Below are 19656 nucleotides of genomic sequence, written 5' to 3' on the forward strand. Positions count from 1 at the left end.
TCAGTCAAACATTAAAATTAAAGAAGAGAAAATAAAATATTGGACATCTAAAACTTTAAAGGAATCTCCAAACCACCCAAAGCTATACACTTAGGTAAAATGTGCTTTTAGTGCTATCAATTCTTACTTGCTGGAAGGAATCCTCAAACAGCGTCTGTCTGGAAACTGTGATCTTGACATGGCTGGGCAGGGCATTGGACTAGAGCAAGAAATATATGTTGCATTAAGGAAGAGTAGCAGGGCATGGACACAATTTAAAAACAGTATTTTAACAGAATTATTACCTGGCACAAGTAACGGAAATGAGCAAGCTTCCATCTAAAGCTGCGTTCATATGCTATTTGCGGGCCTTTGGTTCTGGAAAAAAGGAATCTGAAATATATTAGCTGAAACTGAAGTTAATTTGTGTGCCAATCATTTGTGGTGCTATGCTTCAAAAGAAATGGCCAATACTGTCAAGCAAACTTACCTCAAAGAGATGTAATATTTGGTTACTAAGATGCCATTACCAGAAACTATTTCCAGCTAAACCATCAATACCAAAACTCTGAGGTAAACATTACTTAGCTGTAACAAACAAATTGAAGACAACTATGTTGTAACTTAACATCTAATGTTGGACATCAAATATTACATGATTCCTGATCAGTGGTGTTACCTGAAACCAACAATGCACAAGAGACTATCAAGATTATGTACATATTGTTTCCCAATCGAATAGGAGTTTATTTGCATTACAAACTTAGTGCATTCTTTTTATTTGTCTTCTGCTTCTTTCCTGCCCTCCCTGCTTCCCCAGAGGAGGTGGGAGGGATGCGTATGACAAAACCTTCAAACCAGTTTTTACACTTATGACTTTTTCTTTTTGAATCATGATTGCAGCTACTTTCTATTTTTCAAATTGATACATTTTATCATTCTCAAATGAAGCTGCTTTGTAATTTTATTATCTTTCCAGCAGCAAAGAAAAACATATGTATCACACGGATACATTTTTATCAATCGAGGGCAACAACGTAAAAAGAAACTGAAAAAAACACTATCAAGAACACCATTAGCCTTCATACTGCTTTTGAAAGCCAGTTTAATCGTTTTTCCTATCCATTTTATCTGTTTACAAACTGTTGTGCTCTGGTCAGTAGGTTATCCTAAACATTTTAGGCAGAAAACCGCATTCAATAAGATAATAAGGGAAAAACGGAATCCACCGTATCATTTTCCCTTTTCCAGGAGATAACAAGGAACACATCAACAATAGCCTCTTTTTTCTAACACAAGCTTTGTGGAAAGAGGCATGGAATTCTCGATCAGTGAGATAGTAGACCTCCTATTTTCTAGCCTCCATTAGACACTGCAAGATTCTTTAATGTTTCCCTTGCAGAGGCCATTTTTGCTGAGTAAAGTTAAATTAAAAAAACACTATAGCATAGACTCACAATTCAGTTTGCTTGCCCCTTTTTCGTCAAGTGACTTTTCTGTAAACTTTTTCAGGCTCATCACCCCTTTTTCTACGTTGGCTGGCAGAAGGAGGCTTCGATAGACCTACTGGGCTACACTTAGTTGCTCACAGTGAACTCCAGCACTTGTGGGCCTCAAACAGAACTGCTTTAGATCCCTATCGGAAATTTAAGTATTCAATACCATGCGTAAAAGGGATCTAACACATTAAAATTACATTTTGGGTCACTTCTAAGTTTTGTATCTGAGGCTGGTGAGGGTGTTAAGTAATGCTTTCTGAATCAAGCACAGCAATTTTCATGAATCCAATGCTACAGGACTCTATAGAAAATTAAAGTGTTCTCGCTTAATTACTCAAATATATATTTACTTTGTTGTTAACATTTGTTATTTACTAATTTCCAAGTAATGTAAAATACCTCACATTCCTTAACTTTGTCACATACTATCGGTATAAGATTGTCATACTCCTAAAAACTCACTTTAGAAGAGAAGAAGTTATTCAAAGCTTTCATATTTTTCACATTTGCCTTAGTATTCACCAATGTATTGTTCTGGTTGACTGTTAGTCTAGGAAAAGCATTGTCCCTTATTATTTATTAATGCCCAGACTCATTGGGTATTCAGTGCTGGTCTCAAAATCTTGATCTCCATAGATATTAACTATGCTCATTGTCTGGAATCTGTAAGGGTCTATCAGATAATATAAGTTTTCATGTCAGCACAAGTGGTAATCTCCTCCACCGCTCTATCATCTCTCCTAGTGGCCCTCAGGGGAGTCTCTTCTGCCAGGGCCAATTCTATTATTTCTTTTCCCCATGCCTCCCTGCGTGGGCCTCGGGGGCTTAGCCAGTGGAATGCTATTCGGCATTTGGCAATACTGTTCCAAGTAGCTTGCCTTTTCCGGGCTTTGGGATTATTTCCAGGAGACATTGTTGAATAGGAACCTCCAGGATGTTACCCATAAAGATGCATGGTTTTATCATCACCCTTTATTAGTAGCTCACCATTTATCTCCAGGACATGTGTCCAAAGGAAGTCCTCAATTATTCACGTCTTGGGTAAGTAGAGGATTACTCAGATTCTTTTTTAAGCTTTTGTGGGTTAGGATATGTGCAGAGAAGAAAATAAAAGTGTATACGCTTGAATCTGCTGTTGCTCAATATTCTCTTGACCTGGGAACAGGTCATCTCATATTCTTCGTTTGGGAGGGGTTCCCTAATGTCCTTCTTCGACTTGTCTAAATATAAACTTACTTTTGATAGTATACTTCTAGCTCACATATTCATATAACTGTGTGGCATTTAGAGAAAGGGCACAGTAGCTTTAATGTGAATATGGAAGTGAATTCTCGTACGTTTACTGAAAATAATTTTACAAATGATATAAAACGATTGTTCATAGGTCTGTCACTGAGAGAATAATGAACTTTGGTTTACAGGATAAGAAAAATGGACTTTAATGGAACCGAGGAAAATCAATCAATCTAAAACAAACTTGACCAAAGACATGCTTTAGCCTTGCCGACAGGCTGAAGTCTGTAAAAGATAAATGAAATACAGGTATGCGACAACAACATCTAAATACTGAACACACAGAGAATGGCAGACTTTTGATGCCAATATTTTTATTAACTAGGGTGGGATATGAAGGGATTCTCAAATTGTACTATGGTGGCGGCTTTAATTTTTTTTTTTTTTCTTCGGTTCATTCTATGTTTGCTGCTACTAGGCTTAATATCGGCAAGAACATTTTCACATTCACTCTGCAATAAAACAGACTTTAAATAAATTTTTTAAAATACTAGCGGTGTGTTCTAAGATGAATGGCTGCCAGTACCTAGTAAATCAAATGCCTGATGCACAAGTTACTTACAGTTGGTAATGCTCTTTCTGGTGGATACACTACTGAACCAGAGATTCATCACCTCCGAAAATCCCCTAGGTGCAGGACTGGATACAGAGAATTTTGTAGCTGTGCTCCTACGCACTGCTAGGTGGCATAGTGTGGCTATGTGCTCACTCCCTACAACCTAAGAAGTAACTGAGCCGAGCTACATATAAGCGTCAGTTTCTTGTCTTTTTCCTTTCCACATACGAAGTAAGGTGCAGAGAGTGAACAAGTGTTAGTAACAGTGTGCAGAGTATTAACATGTGATCTTTATAGTGGAATATGTGGTGAGATTGACTATCCACCAGAAACAGTATTGCAGTAGGAAAGCAACTTGATTTTCTAGTTGACATTGCTAACCGCAGATCCCTCATTTTAGGATACAAAAGCAGTTTCTCCCAATTGTAGATGGTCTATGGAGTCTGCTTAGACCAAAAAGTATTTCAGAACTGAGCCGATGAAATGTCCGTGCAGCTGGATATCACTATTACAGTGCCAGTGCAATGCCTTACTGGGCTGGGCTAGGGACAAAACAAACAAAGGATATTCGACAGCCTTGTCTGTAAAGAGTAAGTGTGCCATGCATCACACCAGGTTACAAACTTGTCCCAGTGACCAGCATACACTGATTTTGTGGAGGAGCATCTGACTGTGCAACTTCAGGTGGCAAAACAAAATTAGCCAATTGCTGAAGATCAATCGCCAAAAGGAGGTGTAAGTTGATTTATGATTAACAGTGGTAGACTGATTGGAGGACAGATGGTCAGGCTCAGAAAGTACTATACTCTCCTGGACCAATCTGGGGCCATTTAGTTAGCTTTGGCCCAGTCGTTCTTCATCTTCTTCATAACTCCGGGCAGGAGAGGCAGTGGTGGGAAGGTGTAAAAGAGTCCTTTGTCTCAAGCCACATGGAACGAGACTCCTAATGATTGTTCTTGAGGAAACTGTAAAGTACAATACTGCTGACACTGCGCATTCTTGACTCTTTGGTGCCTAAAGGATCTAGCCAGGACTCTCCCCAATGGTCAAAGAAGATGCCCTGTGCCACCTTGGAAGAGTCATAACTTGTAATCTACTAGAAGACGTCTCAGTTCTTCCGCTCTGACGTACAGAGACCTCCTACTAGGTGGCTGATGACCACGGAGATGTCCAGAGATGCAAAGCTTCTTGGCAAAAGACCCAGGACCCCCACATTACTGTGCTTCTCCACCTACCTTCCCATAATGAATGACACTAATGCCTAGAGTGCCCAATGAATTACACATATCTCTATTAGGCTGATGTGAAACCAAGTCTTCTCTGGAGACCAGAGGCTTCTGGTCACCACTTCCCCCAGGTGTGCCCCGCCCTCCACCATCACCCCCATCCTCAACTCAATAGTGATGCTTCCAAGACCCTTCAAAGGGCATATCCATTACACACAACTAGACATTGCTGGGAAATCTGGTTATCTCCTCCAGGAATGTATACGTAGGACAATGCTGGTACAGACTGCCCTGGCGATGCAGTCCGTAATATCCAAGATTGAGTAAATGATGCACTTGGCCACATCCTGCCTGTCATGGATTATGTGAGCCAAAGGTTCTATGGGGCTGCCAGCCAAATTTCACTCCCGTGTTCCAAAGGGTATGCTTTTTGCAGGCAGACAGACTGCATTTAAGGACCTCAGTATCAGGATGTCAAAGGCAGCAATCTTTTTGAAATCTTTGTCTGAGGTTGGTTGGAAATGAATTCAGATTCACCCTACTGTCCAAAGCCTATACAATGAGGCATTCCAGAGAATGGTGCGTGCTGAGAAAATCCAAGTCAACAGGCACTGGCCTGTGTCGGCTAGTCACCTGCCGGCTAACAGGTAGAAAAGAACATGACTTGGAAACAAGTAGCTAACAGAGTACCTGTAAGGGCATCATGAAATGGGAGCAAAGACTCAAAGGTTGCTGGTCCAGGGTGCAGAATTTATTTCAAAGCATTTGTTTTCTCATCAGCGGAGAGCAGCTGTAATTCTAGTGTTGCACCCAAACTACCACTGCAAATGAAGCACTCATTGGTGACTAAAAACTCTCTCAGGGGAGGTATCAAACCCTCTGGCATTTTTTAAGTCAAAATATTATATCAATATAATGAGAGTGAACAAACCATTCCGCTCAACATCATCATCAGTATCCTGAGGGAACACTTTCTGTGGCACAGGATTAGAGTCGGAACCAAAAAGAAAACATAGCCTGTGATAATGCAACACAATAGAGGCACCGGGCTGGAGTCAGGCTTCATGACAACTAGTTGTACTTTTATAATTTCATAATGCCACATCAGGTAAACTTGAGCGGACGTCCGTTCAGGATCAGACATGGACAGCGGCACTGGATCCATAAATGGCACCTGTGGGGTTGCTACCAGCATCAAGGCAGTGAGGACTGGTGTGGATCTCGGAGCCAAAGCAGAAGTCTATATCAGAGTTGGAACAGGCCCAACGATGGGTCCCAAGAAGACCGATGGCCCAAAAGAAGGACCTATTGGCGTTTACCTAACTGGAGACCCTTGCGGCTCAGTATGGCCAAAGAAAGCTTGACACACACGGAACATTTGCAGCATGGGATCTTGAAGGACTCCAACTCCAGCTGAGAAATTAGTTCTGTGGCAGGTGACCTTGAGAAAGTGTGACTTAAATCTTGAAGTCCTTAAACCTTTCTCTTCGGAGTCCGAGTGGCGGGCAGTGTCCACCCAGCTTTTGTTTTTGCACTTGCACTGGGACTTACCCAAGGAGTTCAAGTAGGAAGTGGAGTGGTTGCGGAAATGGTCCAGTGACCCGGACCAGACCTGTGACTTGGAGCGGCACATACCTAAATCACATGACGTCTTGTGTTTGTGTTAGGCAACTTTGCCTCCTGATCTCAAATCCCTTTTAGGTGCATTAGGGTGCATTTAGCACACAATTTTGAGTCATATTTAGAGCACAGACAAGAAAGGCAAACCATATGCAGTTCTGTGACAGATATTCATTCCCTGCAGTTGCAGCATCACTTAAATCCTGTTGCTTTCAGTGTGGACATTATTCCCTGGCACACTATTCAAGAGTCATATCTTAGGAGTCGTTGGAAGACTGACAAGATCGAACAGGTGTTCCAGATAGGTGTCAAAAAAACAGAAAGAAAGGAACTGATATCAGAGCACAGGGGTGGTGCTTATATGCGAGTCTGCTCCAATACTTTTGCAGCAGGATGGAGTAGGCATGAAGACGCACAACGCTACCTAGCGGCACACAAGAACACAGCTACAAAATTCTGTAGATTCAGTCTGGCAACTGAGGGATATTCTAAAGAGAGGAATCTGTAGGAAGAAGTATTCATCAAAAAGACTCTGGAAGGCTGTTACGTGCCTAAATGTATCTCTAGCTAGACCAAGAAATAAGCATGGTTCATAACTTTTCCTTCCTCTCGGGTAAAGTTAAGTTGGTATAGCTCATGCTTACCTCGGAGCCAAAAGGCGATCTACTGGATTGTAATCAGGAAAGGAGCAACACACCTTCAAAGCTCTCTTTTTTAATAAATGCTTAAAATCGGGACTGTTTTACACATTCTGCTTAGAGATCAGTACCACCAGTAATGGGTCAAACGCATTTAGACATGACCTTATTCTACTGCAACTGCGTATTAATTACATTCTGGCTACATGGTCAACAGATGATAAGTTTTAACTTTAAACATCTTGCAAGTAGTGCATAGGTCAAGAAAACCTTATACGATAAAACACATAACTGCAAGAAGTTAAGGCATCTCAGTCAATTTTGATTTAATTTTGAAGAATTCCATTTGAACCGAATAATTTTAGACTTTCCACTGTTCCACCTAATATGGGCAAGTTCAGAAAAAGAGAGACATGCAGTCATTACTGCTAACTACAGAGATCAATGGAAAGAGGCAATGAGACAGAACCCCTTGTGTAACAGCATTTAGTTCGAATCCAGATGGGAGAACAGTGTGGTATCTGGAATCAACATGCAATTCAGGTATCTTATATCAATATTCCTCTGCAACATGCATGACATTTTTTTTAACCAACATTCGATTATACAAATCAGAACAAAGTCACTACTCCTATTAAAGTCATAGGGCTCACTTACACAGAAGACTTCCCAGTTCGAGGATCATTGAAGGTTGTCGTCCTAGTGTTGTGGTCTACAAAATATTTGACACCCTCTCTTGTGTAACGGATTTCCCAACCTTCTGGTAAAGGATCCTCATTTGGTAATCTGTAAGACAAAGTGGCATGGGAAACACTGGCATTGCCGCTTGTAAAATATTCTAGTTGAACACTTTCAAAAGAGCAAACAATTACTATTCTGTTGTCTAAAAGCAACAGTAATAAGTTTTCCATTAGTAAGGATGTGTTAAAGAAAACATATATATATATATATATATATATATATATATATTCACTTAAAAAACCATAGGTTTCACACATGTTATAGTTAGCTGGACATTTCACTCGTAAAAAACTATTGAAATTCCCCCGTTATAGTTAGTTCAGATAACTATAACTCGCGCAACCGCAATCCACTGCTGATGACGTCACATATTACATCACTCGTGACATGGTCAGTGACATCACTGATGACATCACTGATGACATCATCCTTGTGATAGAGTGGCGGTCGCGCGAGTTATAGTTGTCTGGACTAACTATAACGGGGGAATTTCAATGGTTTTTTACGAGTGAAATGTCCAGCTAACTATAACATGTGTGAAACCTATGGTTTTTTAAGTGAATTTGCAAGGTTTTTTAAATGCTAATTCCTAACTATAACGTGTGTGAAACCTATGGTTTTTTAAGTGAATTTGTAAGGTTTTTTAAATGCTAATTTATATATGTATTATTATATTTTTTATATATTTACTTTACAATAAACTACCTATGTATATAGTTATAGATTGACTGTATCCTGTAATATGGAATGGCTCAGCTCTTTTTTTTTTAATTTGGATAAAGTTGAACAGCATAGTTAATATCTTCTATAAACTTATAAACAGTTTAAAATGTTTTTGTTTTAAGTTTTTTTCACGGTGCGCGCACCCCGCGATTTTTTGAAAAAAAAAAATGTTCTTTTCACCCTTCGGGGTCCTTCAGGGACCCCCTGACAAAGGCTAGGGGGTCAGGAACTCTCTACCCTGCCCCCTTTTAATGTTCTCCACCTTTCTTTTTCACTGTCACACACAAAATGGCGGCCGACACTTCCTGATTTCGACCGATTCGAATGTTGACTGACATGTAACCACCAATTAGAATTATGCTCGCGGACGTTATAGATATTTATGCACCTTTAACTGCAATTTTCTCAGGAACTACTGAACAGATTGACACCATATATGCAAAAGGCACATGCCTGACCTGAGGACTACCTCTTTGCCAAATTTCAAGTAATTCTGTTCAGCTGTTCGGGCTGTACCTTCGACTAAAGGTCCTATGGGAAAATGCATGGGGAAAACGCATTTTGGGGCCCCCCTTTTTTCTCAGCCCCCGCTTGACGAATCACCCCGAGACTTTCAGGATAGGAGCTGAGCAGAGCGCCCCATTAGTTTTGAAAATTTCACGAAGATAAGTCAACCGGCGCCAAAGTTATTCAAAATAGAATTTTCAGATTTCCTATGGGAACTCGGTCCTAACTATAACTATCTACTGGCGACCGGCAGTAGATAATACACACACACATATATATATATATATATACACTCCACTGGTTCCCAGTTACCGCGTAGATCAGCCATAGCCTGTACCCCATGCAGTGAATTTACAAAGAAATAAAAGCGCATAAAAGGTTGTAAAGAGTGCATCCCGTTTTCTTTCCGGCTGGAGGGATTTTTGGTGGAGATTATATATATATATATATATATATATTCCCCCGTTATAGTTAGTGCAGGAAACTATAACTCACGCAACCGCAATCCTCTGCTGATGCTAATACTGTATTTAGACACTTATTTGCCCATGTCTTCTTCCATAAATTTTTAGCTATACATATATTACAAATATTTTTTTTTCATAAAGACACATATGTCATCAGCAGAAGATTGCGGTCGCGTGAGTTATAGTTTCCTGCACTAACTATAACGGGGGAATTTCATTGGTTTTTTATCAGTAAAATTTCCGCTAACTATAACATGTGTGAAACCTATGGTTTTTTCAGTGAATTTGCAAGGTTTTTTAAATGCTAATTCCTAACTATAACGTGTGTGAAACCTATGTTTTTTTCAGTGAATTTGTACGGTTTTTTAAATGCTAAGTTACTTTACGCCATTCGTGGCGTGCGCGCCCACTTAACGCAGTTCGTTCCGTGCGCGCACGGTGCGCTTCGCGCACCGCGCGCCCACTTTACGCAACGTTACGCTAGATGGGCCATGTACGCACGATGCGCTTCGCGCACTGTGCGCACATGGAGGACATATTATGCGCTTCCTTGTGATAGGTAATCTGTTGAAATTTTTTGGGGAAATGCTGTGCTCTTATATGCCATGCACAAATGGTGGCCTTCGGCCAACATTTGCACACGGGGTGGAGAGAGTGGGTTTTTTTTTTTTTAATAATTTTTTACCGTACGCGTACGGTAAGCGTTCGGTAAGCGTAACCGGCGAAATTTTCGAAAAACAAAAAATTACCGTTTTTTGCCTTGGGGGATCTTTGAAGACTCAACTAACATGGTTATGTGCATGGGCGCTGTCTAAACAGCCCCTTTATATGTTTTTGGCATTTGTTTATCAGCTCCCCCCTCAGAGTGCGAGAGAGAAAATGGCGGCCGCCGCTTCCTGGTTTCGACCGATTTGAATGTTTACTAAGATCTAAGGGCCAATCAGAATCGCGCTCGCGCACGCCACCGTACGCGTACGGTAAGCGTACCGTAAGCGCACCGTAAGCTGGCTCAGATATATATATTGATTTAAAGGCTATTTTCTCAGAATCTACTGAACAGATTTACACCAAACCTACAAAAGGCACTTCCTTGACCTGAGGACTACCTCTCTGCCAAATTTCAAGTAATTCTGTTCAGCCGTTCGGGCTGTAGCTGTGTCTAAAGGTCCTATGGAAAAATGCATGGGAAAAACGCGTTTTGGGACCCCCCTTTTATCTCAGCCCCCGCTTGACGAATCCCCCCGAGACTTTCAGGGTAGGAGCAGAGCGTAGCGCCCCACCTATTTTGAAACATTCGCGAGGATTCGTCAACCGGCGCCAAAGTTATTCAAAATAGAATGTTGCGGATTTCCTATGGAAACGTGGTCCTAACTATAACTACCTACTGGCGACCGCCAGTAGGTAATATATATATATATATTCACTGAAAAAACCATAGGTTTCACACACGTTATAGTTAGGAATTAGCATTTAAAAAACCTTGCAAATTCACTGAAAAAACCATAGGTTTCACACATGTTATAGTTAGTGGAAATTTTAATGATAAAAAACCAATGAAATTGCCCCGTTATAGTTAGCGCAGGCAACTATAACTCACGCGACCACAATCCTCTGCTGATGCTAATACTGTATTTAGACACTTATTTGCCCATGTCTTCTTCCATACATTTTTAGCTGTACATATATTACAAATATTTTTTTTTCATAAAGACACATATGTCATCAGCAGAGGATTGCGGTCGCGTGAGTTATAGTTGCCTGCGCTAACTATAACGGGGCAATTTCATTGGTTTTTTATCATTAAAATTTCCACTAACTATAACATGTGTGAAACCTATGGTTTTTTCAGTGAATTTGCAAGGTTTTTTAAATGCTAATTCCTAACTATAACGTGTGTGAAACCTATGGTTTTTTCAGTGAATTAGTACGGTTTTTTAAATGCTAAGTTTTTTTCCCTTATAATAAGCCCTGTACATTTGGTGGCCTACGGCCACCAAAAGCACAGGGGGTGGGGTAAGTGTGGATAGTGTTTTTTTCCATTGTAATAAGCCCAGCACATTTGGTGGCCTTCGGCCACCAAAAGCACAGGGGGTGGGGTAAGTGTGGATAGTGTTTTTTTTATTTTTATTTTTTTACCGTACGCTTACCGTAAGCGTACGGTAAGCGTACCCCGCGAAATTGCCGAAAAAAAAATAAAACCGTTTTTGCACTTGGGGGATGTTTGGGGACTCCCTCAGCATGACTATGTGGGAGGGAGTTGTCAAAACAGCCCCTTTACATGTTTTTGGGCTTCCGATTTTAAAAATCTCTCTCAGTGCGAGAGACAAAATGGCGGCCGCCGCTTCCTGGTTTCGGCCGATTCGAATGTTTACTAAGATCTAAGAGCCAATCAGAATCGCGCTCGCGCACGCCACCGTACGCTTACCGTAAGCGTACGGTAAGCGTACCGTAAGCTGGCTCAGATATATATATTGATTTAAAGGCTATTTTCTCAGAATCTACTGAACAGATTTACACCAAACCTACAAAAGGCACTTCCTTGACCTAGGGACTACCTCTCTGCCAAATTTTGAGTAATTCTGTTCAGCCATTCGGGCTGTAGCTCGTTCTAAAGGTCCTATGGAAAAATGCATTGGAAAAACGCGTTTTGGGACCCCCCTTTTATCTCAGCCCCCGCTTGACGAATCCCCCCGAGACTTTCAGGGTAGGAGCGGACCGTAGCGCCCCACCTATTTTGAGAAATTCGCGAGGATTCGTCGACCGGCGCCAAAGTTATTCAAAATAGAATGTTGAGGTTTTCCTATGGAAACGTGGTCCTAACTATAACTACCTACTGGCTATCGCCAGTAGGTAATATATATATATATATATATATATATATATATACACATACATACACACTCTGGTCTGGAGCTCCGCGTAAGCCGGCAAATTGTTGGATTTGTGTGCATGGACTGCACAACGCGGCGCCCCCCCCGACCTGGATTTGGCAATAGGTATCGGGGAAAGGGAGCAGATGGACTGCTAGTGGGCTGATTGACAACAATGGAGTCTGCCAGGACGTTTCCCTTAATCTAACAAAGAAGTTGGCGGCACCAAACGTATTATCATATACGAAAGCGGGTCATTGTACCGCGCTTTGAATTATGGACTGTCTTTCTTTCTTTCAGTGGGAGGCTATGCACAATGCACGAGGATCCTTGGTTTGGAAAGAGGCTAGTACTGACTAGGTGGAACTTTCCCTGTCCTCTTTCCATTGCTACAAACTTCAGGTCAATGAGAATCCTCGGAAAGATCCTTTAATAAAGCTCCGCGAAAACCTACCTTTTGAACTTTCAGCCAGACGCCCGGCATTGAGAAAGGCATCCGCCGACACGCGGCTGCCTGGAGCTGATGGCGTGGACATCGCATTGTTTCTTTCAGTGCATCCTGGAGGCAATAAAGTTGTGGTAAATCAGCCCAGCATGTGTCAGACCCGGTTTTTCTGCAAAAGCGGGATTGGAGGTGTATATGTATATGTATATATTACCTACTGGCGGTCGCCAGTAGGTAGTTATAGTTAGGACCCTGTTTCCATAGGAAAACCGCAACATTCTATTTTGAATAACTTTGGAGCCGGTCGACGAATCCTCGCGAAATTTTCAAAATAGGTGGGGCGCTACGCTCCGCTCCTACCCTGAAAGTCTCGGGGGGGATTCGTCAAGCGGGGGCTGAGATAAAAGGGGGGTCCCAAAACGCGTTTTTCCCATGCATTTTTCCATAGGACCTTTAGACACAGCTACAGCCCGAACGGCTGAACAGAGTTCCTTGAAATTTGGCAGAGAGGTAGTCTACAGGTCAAGGAAGTGCCTTTTGTAGGTTTGGTGTAAATCCGTTCTGTAGATTCTGAGAAAATAGCCTTTAAATCAATATATATATCTGAGCCAGCTTACGGTGCGCTTACAGTGCGCTTACCGTACGCGTACGGTGACGTGCGCGATTCTGATTGGCTGTTAGATCTTAGTAAACATTCGAATCGGTCGAAACCAGGAAGCGGCGGCCGCCATTTTCTCTCTCGAACTCTGAGGGGGGGATGAAAAACAAAGAGAATAAACATGTAAAGGGACTGTTTAGACAGCTCCCAACCACCTCGGCTTGCTAAATGTGTCCCCACAGAACCCCCAAGGCCAAAAATTCATTTTTATTTTTTTTACGAAAATTCGCAGATTACGCTTACCGTACGCGTACGGTAAAAAAATTAATAAAAAAAAAAAAATTATCCACACTCTCCCCACCCCGTGTGCAAATGGTGCCCGAAGGCCACCATTTGTGCATGGCATATTATATATAATTTAAACTGAATATAAATGTTTATCTTTCACAACGAAGCGCATAATATGTCCACCACGTGCGCACGGTGCGCGAAGTGCATCGAGCGTACATGGCCCATCCACGACACTAACTGCGTAAAGTGGGCGCGCACGCCACGAATGGCGTAAAGTAACTTAGCATTTAAAAAACCGTACAAATTCACTGAAAAAACCATAGGTTTCACACACGTTATAGTTAGGAATTAGCATTTAAAAAACCTTGCAAATTCACTGAAAAAACCATAGGTTTCACACATGTTATAGTTAGCTGGACATTTTACTGATAAAAAACCAATGAAATTCCCGCGTTATAGTTAGTGCAGGCAACTATAACTCACGCGACCGCAATCCTCTGCTGATGACCTATGTGTCTTTATGAAAAAAAAATATTTGTAATATATGTATAGCTAAAATTTAATGGAAGAAGACATAGGAAAATAAGTGTCTAAATACAGTATTAGCATCAGCAGAGGATTGCGGTCGCGTGAGTTATAGTTGCCTGCACTAACTATAACGCGGGAATTTCATTGGTTTTTTATCAGTAAAATGTCCAGCTAACTATAACATGTGTGAAACCTATGGTTTTTTCAGTGAATATATATATATATATATATATATATATATATATATATATATATATTTATTAAATACACACACTATGATTAGCGCTGCTTTCAAAGTTTAAGAAATTACTGCCATTGAACAGAAACATCGTGAAAGACTCTCTGAATAGTTTGGATCATCTTGCAAAAGTGTCTGAGAGGCATAATAGATGTTTGCACCCATTTCTTCATCCCAAGGTAAGTGCGTATTACAGAATGTACAAAATAAACTTTTGCAGCCATTCTGAGTTACCGACTGTGCAAATATCTTCTGCAGCTTCATAATCTCAAGGGCAGATCGCACAGATAAGGGAAAACGTGGTGCCCCTGTGCTGTAGTGCACATGCAGGCAAACTTCGGGAGACACTAACTGTGCCCCACCTTAGAAGCTAGTCTTTTGGGAAGGAGTTCAGGGGGTCCTAGTGATCTCCGAGACCAATGCAAGGGTCAGGGTGTCGCCTAACCCCTCTAAGGCCAGTATGCGATATGCAGTAAAAACATACATGCAGTCTGAAATTACCGGTCTGTATTTCACTACAGTGCTCTCCTCAGCAAAGAGAGTTTGGACTTAGGCTGGGGACAGCGCATATTTTTCGATTACAAATCCATTTCCTGGGTGCCACTGGTTACACCCAAGCATGCGCAATGCACAGACAGAAACCACGAACGTGACAGGGCAATCCAGCTGCTAGTGCACCTTTTTTCGCAAACGTCTTGATGTTCAACAAGCCTGAAAAGTTTGTAGATTAAACATTTGTATACATGTTTTCCACTTCAATTGGGTTGAAATCACAATTCTGAATGACTTCTTTTCTAGGAGGAGGAATCCTGACAAGAAGGCAAAACCTTTTAGGGCATTCTGAAGAGGAGGGCCTGCTGCTGCCTCCGAAGAGGGGACAAAAAATAGACAGTCAATGAGGGCAAAGAGTGAGATTTTAGCCTAAGTGTGAGATGCTCTCCTAAGGGCTAACTTTGTGAGGACAAGACTGGGGGCTAGGAAGGCCATGGCGGCAAGGGACAGAAAGTGCTAAAGTGATGGAATCAGCACCTGTGATGTAACAGGCAGTATATGAATATTTAACTACTTACACATCGATATGGTTACACCTGTCTGATTGGCTCGTGAATAAAATACGTATTAGGTATTCTACTTAAGCAAAATGTAAGAAAATCTGTTTTAACAACATCTGTAACGACCATATTGGATGAGGATATCAGAACGTGAGCTTTTGAAAACTACAACTGTGTTGTAGCAGAGGAACTGTTAAATTAAAATCTACAAGTCCATAATGCAATGGGAGTTCAGTTTGTTAGAATGTAGCCGCAGCACATGGTTTTTGTTACCAGGTGTTTGTCTCTTTCGCATCCCATATTTTTCTGCTGGTTGGGTCATGGTGAAAGCCACTTGCACACTGAATCGATCCCCTGTGGCCTGAATGCAGCGAATAATAAGCACATACCTAAACGCAACATACCTTTCGCTAAAGGTCATGAATAGTTGAAGATATGACGTGAAGTGGCGTGTCTGAAGCATGATTAGTTTAAGTACTTAAAGTCACTCATCTCTCTCGGTCCTTGCCTGGCCTCCTCCCCGCTCTCCAAGTGTAAACCTCCTTTGGCGACCAGGAGTATTCAGGAATTACTGTGGCTGCTACATCTAGCTAGTTTATCCTTATTATTGGAGAACCCATCGCTCTGATGTCATAGACCTCCAGTAGGTCAGGTGATGGTGTATCCTGTCTCCCACTGGGTGCCCATGATGGTAAGAGGGCAGACTATAAGGGCTTGGAAGCTGTGGCTGTCAGGTGGGGATGGTAGACTGTCCCAACCCATGGGATCGGTGTGTGTCACATTCACGGACACATAGCGGCTGGGAAGCTTGTGTGTGACAGTGGCTGAGCGGGAATAGACATGTCTGGATGCTGTTTCCATGCCCGCAAAAAGAGCGAAAAGCAGATGGTGGGGGCGGGGGGGTGTTGGCGATGGGCAATGGAAAGTCCCAAGGACCTAGCAGTAGCTCTGCTGTCCTTAAAGTGCTCAAGTGCTAAATCCGAGAAGGGAGCCATCAAAGGGCATGTCCATTCGTGAGGCATGGACATCCCTTTTAAACCAGCTGTTTTTAGCCAGGGATGGCACCATAAGGCCACCATAGAGGAGACCACTCTGCCCAGCCCAGTGGGTAGGTGGTATCCAGTCAGCATCTGATCGTAAATTTAGCTGCATCTCTCATGTTGGCAACAGTCTGGGAGAGTATGGTTCGGGCTTCCTACTGAACCATTGGCAGAACCTGTGCAACCAAATCCCATAAAACATGGGAGTAATGACCAAAAAGGCACACAGTGTTCACAGACCGCAGTACCAGGCTGGTGGGAGAGAACATCTTTCCTAAGGTGTCTGGCCTCTTGAATTCCCTATCCGATTAGGCGGTAGGGAATGCACCAGAATTTACATGGGAGGTAGAAGTTTGGACCACCGGCTCTCTGAGGTAGGGGTGTTGAGTGAGGAAGCTGGCTTCGTCTGGGGCGGGGCAAAGGCGGCAGGCAATTGTTCTCTTCACAGGAGCCCCTGTGCTGGGCTTGGACCCCCTGTGCTGGGCTTGGACCAAATCCTAAGAATGACAACTGTAATGGTCTCATTAAAAGGGAGAAGTGGCTCGGGGGGGGAGGGGGGAGACGACACTCGCAGCTGAAGCACCTCAGTCAAGACGTTTGTCTGCCATTGAGGACAGGCTATCGTCCAGGAACACAGCCACCCTACTCACCACCATTGCAAAGGATGCTCCTTCCTCTGTAGCCACGGTAAGGGGAGAAAGTATTCCATTATCTAGAAAAGTGTCCAGTTCACTGGCCTTTACCGAGTCCTCACACCAGTCCATTTGGGGACCTAAAGGCTGGTTTCCTCAGGGTCCTGCAACCCTTCCTAATCCTCTGAGTCCTAGCCCATAGAATTAGGGTTCAGGCTCCGGCCTGGAAGGCATGGCTCCAGTAGTCATTGGACAACACCCCTCTGACTCCATATCGGAGTAGGGGATCAGAATTGGGGAAGAGTCATGAGTGTCGACATAGGGGCCAGCGCCCAGGAAGGATGAGGTGGTACGACCAGCACCAGTCCGGATCCAACCGTGGATCCAAGGGGTCCAACTGGCACCAGGGACAAAGCCACCGGCGTGGATCCAGTAAGGGCCATCCCGAACCCAAAGGCACAAAGGCGTGCAAGTGGGAACGGGCTGCTAAAATATGAGGCATGTGGCCTCATAAAACTAGTGAAGTTGATAGGGAGTCACTCCAGCGTCTGTAAACTCAGGTAAGTGGGAAGCCAACCCAGGCACTGGCTCAACCACGGAGCCTGCCCTTAAATGGCAACGCTTCCTCATCTTGTTTGCCAAAAGACGAAGAGAAGTCGAAGACCTCTTCAACTTCTTACTCTTCTTCTTGCGGTGGGTCTTACCCGAGTAGCCCGATGACTGAGCACAACAAAGGTTTCCCTCTCCGGGACCCCTCCTGGGACCTTCCTCTCAACTGGGATCAAGGCCACCACGGCATCGCATGCAAGACGGCAAGGAGTTTGAGTCCTGCTTCCTCAAGGCCTTGGTGTGCATTGCGCAGCAGTTGGCACAGGTCTACGCGTCGTGGTCACATTCTAGGCACTAGAGGCATATAAGATGCGGGTCTGTCACCGACATCCATCGATGATAGGTGCCACAAGGATTGAAGCCGGCCTTCCTAATGAAAATTACTGCAAAACCAGGTGAAGAACTCTAAAAAAAAACAACTTCAACAAAACAAAAAAAAGCACAGTCAAACAGTGACTGATGGGGTAATACTCTCAGGATCTGTGCTGACTGACGTGGAAAGAAAAGAACTGACATCAGCGTGCTGGGGAGGCACCTACATAGGCACTGCACATGTCACTTCCAGCAAGATTGGCGCAGCGGACGCCTTGCGAAGGTGAACAATTCCACCTATTCCCAGATCCAGTCTCATGTCTGGCGAAAATTTTAAGGCAAGGAATCTGTGGCTAGAAGTCCCCATCAGATTGGTGCATCCTGCAATGCTCAGATGCCACAGTTTGCATGAAGTGGTAATCAGGTGGGAGGGAACCAGGTAGCTCATTGTGTACCAAGCAACTTTTGCCCCGAGGACATTTTCTGACCATAAGCACAGCACCCCTAAGTCAGATCTTGCCTGGACGGGAAGAAGGAACAAGTAAGGACTGCTCTGCTGCTCCATGGAACAGGCAAAGAGAGCTGCACCGTGGTGGACTGAAGCTGCTGCACCTGGTGGCTAGCAATGAAGGAGGAATGTGCCTGTTACGTCCTGCTTGTGGAAAAGTCTGCTCCAGATCACAGCCAAAGCAAAGAGACTCCAAGGGTGAGTCGACTGGCCTCCTGTTTTGTAGCACAGGGACATAACCGCTAAAGGAGCCTGCTGGCAAGATGGTGGCCCAAGTCTTCAGCCCGTTGCCAAACACCATCGTGCAGTACCAGGGACCAAGACCCGACGCATAAAGTTGCACCCAAGTTTGCTGAGCTTGGCAGTGCAGCTAGGAACCCCAGAGGACAAGTTATCAACCAGGAAGGAGTGGCTTTTGACTGCAATACTGGGTGACTGATAGTTCAGTGGAGACTGAACTTCTGACAACCCCAAAAGGACTTCGAAGGACATCGACCTTGTGACTAGGATCATTCTCTCCCTTTCCGTGGTCTAAGAAGAAGTCGCAGCAAGACACCCGTGAAACGCATCGCATCATCAGCATCCTTCATCCCTTGCATCAGGACCACTTACAGGGGAAAGCTCTGCAAACGATAAAAGCGCCTGGAATTGACTGGAGACTACTTCCCCTGCAGAGGTAACTGTTTGAGGACCTTGCTGGCCCCCCTGACCGGCTCCCCACTAGAAATGGTCACCTAAAGCAATTCCAAATGACAGCATTACAAGTAGCCCAGACTTTCTCGTGAAGAAGTTTCTGCTCCAAATCTGCTGAATTTGCTAATGATTGTTCACGGTTGAGTGAAATGCTTTGATTTACTAGACCTAGTAAAATCTAAATTTCCGGAACCTTCAGGTGCATCATTTTCATTGTGGTGACAAACAGAAAAAAAAACACAGTCTATTTTATTAAATTGGTGTCAGATTTCTCTGGTGTCTTTTAGATTTCTTCTTTAATTGTGTTGGTGCTGTTTGAATGCTTTACACTTGTTCTTTTCTATTGACCCTGCTGCTCAGAGTTATAGCTACCCAGAGTTGAGTCAAAGGTTTGACAAACGAAACTCAAGGATCCTAAAGGGGTTGGTAAGTGTATTACACAGTGGGGTTGAACAACCACACCATTAAATACAACCCATTTCCTCACAGTAGTCAAGCCTATTTGTAGAGCTATTCATCATCATCATATTTCCTTTATTTCGGTTCAATTGAGCCAAAAAAGGTACAATATATGACATTTAAAAATTCTTA

At 43.1% G+C, this 19656-nt stretch overlaps 1 protein-coding gene across 2 annotated transcripts in view; it reads right to left on the reverse strand.

Annotated features, from left to right (window-relative positions):
- Window positions 1–19656, reverse strand: part of WWP1 (WW domain containing E3 ubiquitin protein ligase 1) — an 850740-nt gene that overhangs the window by 399535 nt on the left and 431549 nt on the right. For both annotated transcript variants that reach the window (XM_085605336.1, XM_085605333.1), the window contains exons 13-15: window positions 7469–7597; window positions 285–357; window positions 128–199 (exon numbers count right to left, since the gene is read on the reverse strand). In XM_085605336.1, the coding sequence (XP_085461462.1) occupies window positions 128–199; window positions 285–357; window positions 7469–7597 (274 nt within the window). The remainder of the gene's footprint in view (window positions 1–127; window positions 200–284; window positions 358–7468; window positions 7598–19656) is intronic.

The sequence above is a fragment of the Triturus cristatus genome, chromosome 5_1, assembly GCF_964204655.1.
Source record: "Triturus cristatus chromosome 5_1, aTriCri1.1, whole genome shotgun sequence".
Classification (NCBI taxonomy): Eukaryota; Metazoa; Chordata; class Amphibia; order Caudata; family Salamandridae; genus Triturus; species Triturus cristatus.